This window comes from Salmo salar, chromosome ssa01 (genome assembly GCF_905237065.1).
Source record: "Salmo salar chromosome ssa01, Ssal_v3.1, whole genome shotgun sequence".
In the NCBI taxonomy this organism is placed as follows: Eukaryota; Metazoa; Chordata; class Actinopteri; order Salmoniformes; family Salmonidae; genus Salmo; species Salmo salar.
This window is the reverse complement of record NC_059442.1, coordinates 144,767,119-144,780,641: the sequence shown is the minus strand read 5'-3', so window position 1 is coordinate 144,780,641 and position 13,523 is coordinate 144,767,119. Positions and strand designations below refer to the sequence as shown.

General features: G+C 44.4%; 1 protein-coding gene across 1 annotated transcript in view; it reads right to left on the bottom strand.

The window, feature by feature from the left end:
- Positions 1-13,523, bottom strand: part of LOC123728751 (splicing factor, suppressor of white-apricot homolog) — a 129,572-nt gene that overhangs the window by 41,978 nt on the left and 74,071 nt on the right. The window contains exon 13 of the mRNA XM_045701472.1: positions 6,927-7,120. Coding sequence (XP_045557428.1) covers positions 6,927-7,120 — 194 coding nt within the window. The remainder of the gene's footprint in view (positions 1-6,926; positions 7,121-13,523) is intronic.

Here is a 13,523-nt window from a genome sequence, read left to right as displayed (position 1 = left end):
ACTAGCACAGTCAGTGTAATCAGCTCAGCTATCACCATTGAGACCATGTCTGTGCCTCGATCTAGGTTAGGCAAACTAAACATGGCGGTGTTCGCCTTAGCAATCTCACTGGAATAAAGACGACCTCCATTCCTGTCATTATTGAAAGATTGTGATATCTCATATCTCAAAATAGGGTTACTTAATGTTAGATCCTTCACTTCCAAGGCAGTTATAGTCAATTAACTAATCACTGATCATAATCTTGATGTGATTGGCCTGACTGAAATATGGCTTAATCCTGATTAATTTACTGTGTTAAATGAGGCCTCTCCTCCTGGTTACACTAGTGACCAAATCCCCCGCGCATCCCGCAAAGGTGAAGGTGTTGCTAACATTAACGATAGCAAATTTAAATTTACAAACACAAATGACTGCGTTTTCATCTTTTGAGCTTCTAGTCATGAAATCTATGCAGCCTACTCAATCACTTCTTATAGCTACTGTTTACAGGCCTCCTGGGCCGTAATTCAGCGTTCCTCACTGAGTTCCCTGAATTCCTATCGGACCTTGTAGTCATAGCAGATAATATTCACATTTTTGGTGACTTTATTATTCACATGGAAAAGTCAACAGATGAGCCATCATCGACTCAGTGGGTTTTGTCTAACATGTCTCCGGACCTACTCACTGCCACAGTCATAATCTGGACCTAGTTTTGTCCTGTGGAATAAATGACCACCATTTTATTATGTTTGCAATTACAACAAATAATCTGCTCAGACCCCAACCAAGGATCATCAAAAGCCGTGCTATAAAGTCTCGGACAACCCAAAGATTCCTAGATGCCCTTCCAGACTCCCTCCGCCTACCCAAGGACGTCAGAGTATAACAATCGGTTAACCACCTAACTGAGGAACTCAATTTAACCTTGCGCAATACCCTAGATGCAGTCGCACCCCTAAAAACAAAAAAACATTTGTCATAAGAAACTAGCTCCCTGGTATACAGAAAATAACCGAGCCCTGAAGCAAGCTTCCAGAAAATTGGAACGGAAATGGCGCTACATCAAACTGGAAGTCTTCCGATTAGCTTGGAAAGACAGTACCGCGCAGTATTGAAGAGCCCTCACCACCGCTTGATCTCAATTAAGTTGGAACAATAGGATGGAGAATAAGAACAATCCTAAATGTCTTTTTGATACTGTCGCAAAGCTAACTAAAAACAGCATTCCCTAAGAGAGGATGGCTTTCACTTCAGCAGTGATAAATTCATGAACTTCTTTGACGAGAAGATCATGATCATTAGAAAGAAAATGACGGACTGCCAGGACCTAGGATCAAAGGGAGACACTCAAGTTTTTAAATACTATATCTCTTGACACATTGATGAAAACAGTCATGGCCTCTAAACCTTCAAGCTGCATACCGGACCTTATTCCAACTAAACTACTGAAAGAGCTGCTTCCTGTGCTTGGCCGGCCTATGTTGAACATAATAAACGGCTCCCTATCCACCGGATGTGTACCAAACTCACTAAAAGTGGCAGTAATAAAGCTTCTCTTGAAAAAGTCGAACCTTGACCCAGAAAATATAAAAAACTAAAATCGGCTGATATCAAATCTCCCATTCCTCCCAACATTTTTCAAAAAAGCTGTTGCGCAGCAACTCACTGCCTTCCTGAAGACTAACAATGTATACGAAACGCTTCAGTCTGGTTTTAGACCACATCATAGCATTGAGACTGCACTCGAAGGTGTGCAGGTCCTCGTGCTCCTAGACCTTAGTGCTTCTTTTGATACCATCGATCACCACATTCTTTTTGAGTTCTGGCCTGGTTTAGATCTTATCTGTCGGAAACAAATCAGTTTGTCTCTGTGGATGGCTTGTCCTCTGACAAAACAACTGTAAATTTCGGTGTTCCTCAAGGTTCCGTTTTAGGACCTCTGTTGTTTTCACTATATATTTTACCTCATGGTGATATCATTCGGAAACATAATGTTAACTTTCACTGCTATGTGGACAATATACAGCTGTACATTTCGATGAAACATGGTGAAGCCCCAAAATTGCGCTACCTGGAAGCCTGTGTTTCAAACATAAGTAAGTGCATGGCGGCAAATGTTTTACTTTTAAACTCGGACAAAACAGAGATGCTAGTTCTAGGTCCCAAGAAACAAAGAGATCTTCTGTTGGATCTGACAATTCATCTTGATGGTTGTACAGTCGTCTCAAATAAAACTGTAAAGGACCTTGGCGTTACTCTGGACCCTGATCTCTCTTTGAAGAACATTTCAAGACTGTTTCAAGGACAGCTTTTTCCATCTACGTAAAAGAGCCTGGTTTCTTCCTAGGTTCCTGCCTTTCCATGGAGTTTTTCCTAGCCAACATGCTTCTACATCTGCATTGCTTGCTGTTTGTGGTTTTAGGCTGGGTTTCTGTATAGCACTTTGTGACATAGGCTGATGTAAAAAGGGCTTTATAAATACATTTGATTGATTGATTGAATGCTGCAGACATTGTTTGGTGTCTTGGAGCTCTACTGACAACTCCTTCGACCTCATGGCTTGGTTTTTGCAATGACATACTGTCAATTGTTGGATGATCAATGGAATCAGGATGCAACTGAACTCAATTTCGAGTCTCATAGAAAATGTTCTGAATATTTATATAAATAAGGTATTTCTGATTTTGTATTTTTATTCATTTAAAAAAATGTCTAAAAACCTGTTTTCGCTTTGTCATTATTGGGCACTGTGTGTAGATTGATAAGGAAAGACATTTATCTAATCAATCTCAGATTAAGGTTGTAACATCGCAAAATATTGAAAAAGTCAAGGGGTCTGAATACTTTCCGAATGCACTTTATATTTCCATTATGGGCTAAGCTAAGGGAGAAATACGACTGTGGTTTACTGTATTCAGGCTGCAGATAAAGACAGAGAGAGGGGAGAGAAGGAGACAGAAAAAGAGAGCTGTGGCGAATGAATTGGTATAAATAAGTTATTTCAGAAGGCATCACATATCAGCCCCTCACACGGAAATTAATCCATCTTCAGAAGCAATCTCCTCCAACAATTTGGGGTGGCTGCAGGACTGTTAGCTGAAAAAAGTGTCGATAAAAAGGTCTGTGTTCGTATATAGTGTCAGCTCAAATGACTGATTTGACTGCCGTGCCTCACAGACACCAAGCCTTTGTGTGTGAACCGAATGAACCTGAAGACAACGGAGAGGGGAGTTCAGTTTCTAAACAGGTGAAGAGGGAGCCAGGGCACAAGAGTGAATGTGGCCGGATCGTCATTTATTCCATTTCTGCTTAAGTTTGAAGTATTTAATAATGTCAATCAAAGTCCTTGATTGACACAGGGCTATTACCCACAATCTCCTTCCGTGCTACCAACTCACTCTGCAGTCTAAAAAGAAAAGTAACATTTTTTTTGTGGAGTTAACATTTAGCATAGGCCGTGCCGCCTTGGCCCTGGCTCTCCCACAATGATGGCTGTTATGATTCAGAACCTCTTCTCTCTGTGTTCTTCCCTCTCCAGAACGCTTCTCATTTAAGTCAATCACCCAGTTCTCTTTTCAGGAATTAACCTCAGAGACACACTTCATACCACAAGCCTCTTCTTAAAAATATGATTCAAGTTCATCTTTCTCTCTTTATTTCACCTTCTGGCAGTCCCTTGCTAAAGCCAGTCAGCATTTCTCTGTGTTCCTGACAGGCTCCCATCACAGCCCTAACCCCAGATGAAACGGTGCCCCACAAAATAAATGTAAATCTCTTTCTGTGTGCTGATAGTACTCCTGCTGCCGAGCCCTGTAGAGAGTTGATTTTTTCAGCGTCACCCCTTCTTCATAATGGAACACTAAGTCTGCGTCACTGTCACCACTCCTCACGACAACGCACAACACGCACAATCACTAGACAATACACACACACGATAACACACCGAGCAGCAACTGTCATAAAGGAGCGACTGGCAGCAAGGAGATCTCAAACGACAACAATCACCATTTGTTCCACTGGCGAGGAGAAAGGGCTATTAGTGCCATTGCAGTGTTCTCGAACAGCTATTCTAAGAGATGTAGTGTTCGTCATTCATTGAGCCACTCATGCAAAGTCTATGGCATCATTAAAGTTAAGGAAAACAAATCATTTTACTTGTAGTGATTTTTTAGAGCACTGGGTGCTTTGTTCTTGTGACTTCACTACAAGTAAAATGATTAGTTTTCCTTAACTTTAATGATGCCTGTCCAGACTGAGCACATCCTTCCCAGCACAGCTGGCCAGAGTGACAGAGAGGACACAGCCATGACAGGACACCTCCCAGTGCCACCTGGCTGAACAGGTGACTGTCCATGTCCCCAGACAGGGATGTCACCCATTGGACACACATAAGAGAGAGCAGACAAACAGCATTTCCACTGTGGACAGACACTCCCAACATCAAACACTTTCCTTGAATGTTATTTACACTTTGAAGTGGCTTAGTCTCGCTTGACACAGCGGAGTCTGTTAATCTCTCTCTCTCCCTCTCTCTCTCTAACAAGGGTGAGGTGAGAAGCAACCGGAGCCCTGAGAATTTTGGGGAACAAGTGGAAAGTTGGACACTTTGGCAAAAACAAAGGCTAAAACAACAATCAGTATCTTTAAACTATCACTGGGGGTTAAGACTCGACAGGTGTCGTGGAGGTGCTCTGGTCACAAAGCAGTAGCAGGTTGAAATCCTAGCAGGGGATTGCCTGCTTCAATATACTCCTCCTGAGAAGAGCTTTATAAGCTACCGCTCCACTGTAAAAGCAGCCAGTAAAGAATACAGGTACTCATGTACGAACACAGCCTCTCTGCTAGTCAGGCATGATAGGCCGCTTTGATGGGAAAGTTAAATAGGGCTTTATTTTTCACAGTGGAAAACGACAAGATGCCAGCTTCACCACTGGCTCCCGGTTTTGTTGCAGTGGCAAAAACCTGTGAGACAGGCGCCATAGGTCACCGGCGGTGAGTAATTCTGACAAATAGGGGGGTGGTGGAGTGTGGCGGGGGTAGTCGTAAACTCCCCACTGGGCCGGGCTGCCGTTAGCTGCTTACGACGGAACGGGAGGGTAGACCGGGTTGGGTCACTTAGCTTCAGGGTGGTCCGAGTGGAGGAGGGAGAACAGATAGACACAGCCTGTCATCTCAGGGAGAGGGGACTGAAACTAAAAATGAACATAAAGATGGTCTAAAAAGATGGATATAAAAATCACTAATATGTTTCTTCACACAGGAGCTGTATCAGAGAAAGAGAGAGGGGGAGAGAGGGAGTGGCGAACCAAACGTCAATTAAGGGGAATGCCTAGATGGAGAGCCAGGGATCTAAAGGAAAATTCATATTGGAAATGCATTATAGCTAGAGGATGCAGACAGCAATATCCACTTATGACAACGAGGGCACTAAAAATACATATTTCCCAGATGCCTGTGTAAATATATTTTCTTAAGCCTGTGGGGGGAAACCTTGGAAGGAAGTGGACCGACAGGCAGCCAAGTTCACACAGACAATAAAGAACTAAGAAACTTCTCATCTGTTCGGTGGGGAGAAAAGGCATATCCCAGGAGATGTTGGCACGAAGAGGTCTTCCTCTAGACCAAGGCTCTCCAACCCTGTTCCTGGAGAGCTACCCTCCTGTATGTCTTCGCTCTAACCCCAGTTGTAACTAACCTGATTCAGCTGATCAACCAGCTAATTATTAGAATCAGGTGCGCTAGATTAGCTACTGGACGGTAGCCCTCCAAGAACAGGGTTGGACTGAAAACCTACTGGACGGTAGCTCTCCAGGAACAGGGCTGGACTGAAAACCTACTGGACGGTAGCTCTCCAGGAACAGGGTTGGACTGAAAACCTACTGGACGGTAGCTCTCCAGGAACAGGGTTGGACTGAAAACCTACTGGACGGTAGCCCTCCAAGAACAGGGTTAGACTGAAAACCTACTGGACGGTAACCCTCCAAGAACAGGGTTGGACTGAAAACCTACTGGACGGTAGCTCTCCAGGAACAGGGTTGGACTGAAAACCTACTGGACGGTAGCTCTACAGGAACAGGGTTGGACTGAAAACCTACTGGACGGTAGCTCTCCAGAAACAGGGTTGGACTGAAATCCTACTGGACGGTAGCTCTCCAGGAACAGGGTTGGAGAGTCCCTGCTCTAGGCCTACACACGTTCAATGGCTGGGAAAACAATGTCTGATTCTCCAGATTTCACACCCCACCACTCGTGCTAATGGGGACAGTGTCTCAGCGGGTGGAGTGGGGTGTGTGATACAATCACCGTAATTGCGGTGACTTGTTTTCATTTTTCCATGTATTCTCCATAACTCTGTGTCCGCACAAACACACACCCACACCCACACCCATAGTTTAGACACCGACTGGGTGTAAGTGTTATTAACTACAGGGAACAGCAAGAGAAATCTAATAACTGCTCAGTGTCCGTCATTGAAGACCAGGCAGCAGACAACAGGCAGCAGTAACAACAGTAGAATAGTCCGAACACAAAATCTCCCCTCATTGATCCACAACAACTTACTTAAATATGGCAGACCACAATGACCGACCACAACTCTGGGCAGATCTCTCTTATCTCTGTTCAGGCTGTGTGTGATATATGATATGATTTGTTTCCCTGCTTGGGTGCTCCAGACTCAATGGATGTGGTGTCTTGGAAAGTGTGTGAAAGTAACTTAAAGTAAATCGTGTCCTGAACACGTGCGCACACGGAAAAAACACATTACACACACACACATTACACACACACACACGTCCATTACTGTCAGCTGTGCAAATTACAATATGCTCCTTGATGAAGAAACTCCATTAGGAACAGGAAATCCATCTCTATGCCGGGCATATTGCTACTGGGACTGTCACCATCACAGTGTGTGTGTGTGTGTGTGTATGCCTCCATACCTCAGGCATGGCAGGGGTCTCGTCGGGCCGTCTGGTCTCAGGCTCTCCAGTGAGGGGGTTCCGGAGGGTCTGGAGGAACAGGGCTGCCTTCCTCTTCCTCTCCACCTGCAGCTGCTTCTCCTTGGACTCCTTGGAGGCCTGGGCCAGCTTTTCCCTGGCGGCTGCAGCTAGACGGTCCTCCAACTTCAGCTTGGCTAGAGGGAGAGGTCGGGTACAGTATAAAGATGAATAGTTTCTGCTTGGCTACAGACAAACAGAGAGAGAGAAAATGATTTAGAACTTAAAACTTGCTTTTTATGTCATCAAAATCTATTGATGTCTGTCTGTTTCCGCATTGTACTTTTATGATGCTTTGTGCTAAGTCTAAGTGATGTCAGCATGCTATTTGCATAGATTTGTTTGGGATTGGGTTTAAAAGTTGACAGTCAAAAATAGATGCAGGTCAGACACAGTGAGGGTTGGTTGCAGGCTGAACGGTAAGGGAAAGCCATTTCACACTCACGTAGGGCCGATCACTCCTCTCCCCCACTCTGTCGGCCTGGTTCTCATTGGAATGCTCTGTCCGCTCTGTGCACCGTTTACTACGGGACACTGATGGAGGGGTTTAATCATAGCAACATACAGTGGTGGAGGGACCAGTGGACAGCCAGTTCGACATGGCCCAGTCAGTGTGGGGAGAACACATGCCTTTTGTGAGTGTAATGTTTACCGTTTATTTTTTCCCTCATCAATCTACGCACAATATCCCATAATGACAACCTAACATTTTATTTTTTCGTTTTATGTTTACAAATGTATAAAAAAAACAAAAACAGATACCTTATTTAGATAAGAATTCAGACATTTTGTTATGAGACTTGAAATTGAGCTCAGCTGCATGCTGTTTCCATTGATCATCTTTGAGATGTTTATACAACTTGATTGGAGTCCACCTGAGTTAAATTCAATTGATTGGGCATAATTTGGAAAGGCACACACCTGTCTGTATAAGGTCCCACAGTTGACAGAGCATGTCAGAGCAAAAACCAAGCCATGAGATCGGAGGAATTGTCCGTCGAGCTCGATTAATCCAAGATGGCGTAGCAGTCGGACGAGCGTTTGTCTTGTCCCATGTAAATAGCCGGTTTCGTCTTTTTCTTTCGTATATATTTTTGATCTCACTTTCCACCTACGATCTAAATATACTTTCCTGCAACCCACCTCACCCAATGTGGTACGGATCTGCTATTTTTATACGTTATAACTGGAACTTCCATCAGAGCTACCTAACTACTAGCTAGTAGTAACTGTAAGCCACAGCTAGCAGTCTTCACCTTTAGCTTGGACACCAGCCAGCTTTAGCTCTGTCAATACTTGCCAGTCACAACACGCGATATCAACCCAGAGCATATCAGACTGCTTTTCTCCACAACATTACCGGATTCCCGCCGCAAGCTCTGGGCCATTACACCGGATCATCGCAGCTATCTGCAACCGAGTAGCTACTGCTGGCTAATGCCTCTGTCCCGAAGCAAGCACCAGTTAGCCTTGAGCTAGCCTCGAGCTAGGCCCATCTCCCGGCTAGCCGAAGAGGTATACCTGCTAATTCATGGGCTACAATACCTCTTTTGCCAATTGGCCTGGACCCTTTATTGCCGAAATGGAGCCCTGCCAATCCATCACGACTGGTCTGCCGACGTAATCGTCCAATGTGGTTTCAACAGGCTTTTCCATTGCGATGTCGTGAAGACCCATCTGCTATCCCCGGCCGCTAGCTTCTGAACGCAGTGCATCCCGCTCGCCTAGCATAGTATCGACTACTGAACGGCTCCCTGACTCACCTATTGCTGCTCATTGGACCCTATGATCACTCGGCTACACATGCCTCTCTCTAATGTCAATATGCCTTGTCTTCTGCTGTTTCGGTTAATTATTATAGAATTATTTCACTGCAGAGCCCCTAGACCAGCTCAACATGCCTTAGATAGCTCTTTTGTCACACACCCCACACATGGGGAGACCTCACCTGGCTTAACTGGTGTCTCCAGAGATGCAAGCTCTCTCATCGTCACTCAATGCCTAGGTCTACCCCCACTGTACTCACATCCTACCATACCCTTGTCTGTACATTAATCCCTGAATATATTCTACCCCGCCCAGAAATCTGCTCCTTTTATTCTCTGTTCCCAACGCACTAGACGACCAGTTCTTATAGCCTTCAGCCGTACCCTATTCCTCCTCTGGTGATGTAGAGGTTAACCCAGGCCCTGTAGCTCCCAGCTTTACGCCTATTCCCCAGGCGCTCTCATTTGTTACCTTCTGTTCCCGTAAAACCCTTGGTTTCATGCATGTTAACATCAGACGCCTCCTCCCTAAATTTGCTTTATTCACTGCTTTAACACACTCCACCAACCCTGATGTCCTCGCCGTGTCTGAATCCTGGCTTAGGAAGGCCACCAAAAATTCTGAAATTTCCATCCACAACTCTAATATTTTACGTCAAGATGGAGTTGCAATCTACTGCAGAGAGAGCCTGCAGAGTTCTGTCATACTATCCAGGTCTGTGCCCAAACAGTTCGAGCATCGACTTTTAAAAATCCACTTTTCCAGAAATAAGTCTCACTGTTGCCGCTTGTTAAAGACCCCCTCAGCACCCAGCTGTGCCCTGGACACCATATGTGAATTGATTGCCCCCATCTATCTTCGTACTGTTAGGTGACGTAAACTGGGATATGCTTAGCACCCTGGCCATCTTACAATCTAAGCTAGATGCCCTCAATCTTACACAAATTGTCAAGGAACCTACCAGGTACAACCATAAATCCGTAAACATGGGCACCCTCATAGATATGATCCTGACCAACTTGCCCTCTAAATACACCTCTGCTGTCTTCAACTAGGATCTCAGCGATCACTGCCTCATTGCCTTCGTCTGTAATGGGCCCGCGGTCAAACGACCACCCCTTATCCCTGTCAAATGCTCCCTAAAACACTTCAGCGAGCAGGTCTTTCTAATCGACCTTGCTGGAAGTATATTGACCTCATCCCATCAGTAGAGGATGCCTGGTTGTTCTTTAAAAGTGCTTTCCTCATCATCTTAAATAAGCATGCCCCATTCAAAAAATGTTGAACTAAGAACAGATATAGCCCTTGGTTCACTCTAGAGTTGACTGCCCTTGACCAGCACAAAAACATCATGTGGCATACTGCATTAGCATCGAATAGCCCCCTCGATATTTTGTATTTATTTAACCAGGTAGGCAAGTTGAGAACAAGTTCTCATTTACAATTGCGACCTGGCCAAGATAAAGCAAAGCAGTTCGACAACACAGAGTTACACATGGAGTAAAACAAACATACAGTCAATAATACAGTAGAAAAAATAAGTCTATATACAATGTGAGCAAATGAGGTGAGATAAGGGAGGTAAAGGCAAAAAGGCCATAGTGGCAAAGTAAATACAATATAGCAAGTAAAACACTGGAATGGTAGATTTGTAGTAGAAGAAAGTGCAAAGTACAAATATAAATAATGGGGTGCAAAGGAGCAAAATATATAAATATGATAGATATGCAACTTTTCAGGGAAGTCAGGAACCAAAATACACAGTCAGTTAGGAAAGCTAAGGCTAGCTGTTTCAAACAGAAATTTGCATCCTGTAGCACTAATTCCAAAGAGTTTTGGGACACCGTAAAGTCCATGGAGAATAAAAGCACCTCCGATAAATCTACAATAATCGATTATTTCAATAAGCATTTTTCTACGGCTGGCCATGCTTCCACCTGGCTACCCCTACCCTGGCCAACAGCACTGCACCCCTTCGCTTCTCCTTCACCAAAATCCAGATAGCTGATGTTCTGAAAGAGCTGCAAAATCTGGACCCCTACAAATCAGCTGGGTTAGACAATCTGGACCCTCTCTAAAATTATTTGCAGAAATTGTTGCAATCCCTAAAGATCGGAAAGCTGCCGCGGTCATCCCCCTCTTCAAAGGGGGAGAAACTCTAGACCCAAACTGTTATAGACCTATATCCATCCTGCCCTGCCATTCTAAAGTCTTCGAAAGCCAAGTTAACAAACAGATCACCAACCATTTCGAAACCCACCGTACCTTCTCCACTATGCAATCTGGTTTCCGAGATGGTCATGGGTGCACCTCAGCCATGCTCAAGGTCCCAAAGAATATCATAACCACCATTGATAAAAGAAAGTCCTGTGCAGCCCTTTCCATCGACCTGGCCAAGGCTTTCGACTCCATCAATCACCACATTCTTATCGGCAGACTCAATAGCCTTGGTTTCTCAAATTACTGCCTTGCCTGGTTCACCAACTACTTCTCAGACAGAGTTCAGTGTGTCAAATCTGAGGGCCTGTTGTCCGGACCTCTGGCAGTCTCTATGGGGGTGCCACAGGGTTCAATTCTCGGGCCGACTCTTTTCTCTGTATACATCAATGATGTCACTCTTGCTGCTGGTGATTCTTTGATCCACCTCTATGCAGACGACACCATTCTGTATACATCTGGCCCTTCCTTGGACACTTAACAAAACTCCAAACGAGCTTCAATGCCATACAACACTCCTTCCGTGGCCTCCAACTGCTAGTAAAACTAAATGCATCCTCTTCAACCGATTGCTGCCAGAACCCGCCCGCCCGACTAGCATCACTACTCTGAACGGTTCTGACTTAGAATATGTGGACATATGCTGCATGCTGTTTCCATTGATGATCCTTGAGATGTTTCTACAACTTGACTGTTAAATTCAATTGATTGGACATGATTTGGAAAGGCACACAACTGTCTAGATAAGGTCCCACAGTTGACAGTGCAAGTCAGAGCAAAAAACCAAGCCACATGGTCGAAGGAATTGTCCGTAGAGAGAGTGCCGAGACAGGATTGTGTTGAGGCACAGATCTGGGGAAGGGTACCAAAACATTTCTGCAACATTGAAGGTCCCCAAAAACACAGTGGCCTCCATCATTATTAAATGGAAGAAGTTTGGAACCACCAAGACTCTTCCTAGTGCTGACCCGATGGTCACTCTGACATAACTCCAGATTTCCTCTGTGGAGATGGGAGAACCTTCCAGAAGGACAACCAATCAGGCCTTTATGGTAGAGTGGCCAGACGGAAGCCACTCCTCAGTAAAAGGAACATGACAACCTGCTTGGAGTTTGCCAAAAGGCACCTAAAGACTCTCAGACCATGAGAAACAAGATTCTCTGGTCTGATAAACCAAGATTGAACTCTTTGGCCTGAATGCCAAGCGTCATGTCTGGAAGAAACCTGGCACCGTCCCTATGGTGAAGCATGGTGGTGGAAGCATCATGCTGTGGGGATGTTTTTCAGCGGCAGGGACTGGGAGACTAGTCAGGATCGAGGGAAAGATTAACAGAGAAAAGAGATCCTTGATGAAAACCTGCTCCAGAGCGCTCAGGACCTCAGACTGGGGCGAAGGTTCACCTTCCAACAGGACAACAACCCTAAGCACACAGCCAAGACAATGCAGGAGTGGCCTCGGGACAAGTCTCTGAATGTCCTTGACTGGCCCAGCCAGAGCCCGGACTTGAAACCCATCTCTGGAGAGACCTGAAAATACCTGTGCAGTGATGCTCCCCATACAAACCTGATAGAGCTTGAGAGGATCTGCAGAGAAGAATGGGAGAAACTCCCCAAATACAGGTGTGCCAAGCTTGTAGCGTCATACCCAAGGAGACTTGAGGCTGTAATCACTGTCAAAGGTGCTTCAACAAAGTACTGAGTAAAGGGTCTGAATACTTACCGTAATTTCCAGACTATTAAGCGCACCTGAATATAAGCCGCACCCACTGAATTTAAAAAAATATATTATTTTGAACATGTCTATAAGCTGCAGGTGAAACAAATGAACTTTACACAGGCTTCAATGAAACATGGCTTGTAACAAAAATAAATAGGCTTTAACGAAACACGGCTTGTAAAAAAAAAAAAATAATTGCAGTAAGCTTTAGTTGTCTTTTTGCACTGAGTCAATTCCTCACGGTGCTGTTTCCAACGTCTTATCATCAACTCATTAAGACCAAGCTCCCGTGCAGCAGCTCTATTTCCTTTTCCAACAGCCAGATCAATCGCCTTCAACTTGAAAGCTGCATCATATGTATTTCTCCGTGTCTTTGCCATGATGAGGGTGACAAAATGACTACCGTAATCAGAATGATGGGAAGTTTGAGAGTGCTCGATTTAATCTAAACAGTAAACAAAAAAGTTGTTTGACCGTAACCTGTTCGGCAATTTCATCGGTCTAATGAAAGCGTCATGCTGCCAAAAAACTGAGCAAGTCACAGAATGTTTTTTTGGAGAGAAAAAAATTGAAAGCGGGAAAAATCCATATATCCATTTATTAAAATCCATATATTAGCCGCGTCATTGTTTAAGCCGCGGGGTTCAAAGCGTGGGAAAAAAGTTGCGGCTTATAGTCCGGAATTTACGGTATGTAAAATGTGATATTTATGTTTTTTATTTTAAATACATTTGGGTAACAAAAACACACACAAAAAAAAAGTTTTTTGCTTTGTCATTATGGGGTATTGTGTGTAGATGAGGGAAAAAAACGATTTAACACATTTTAGAATAAGGCTG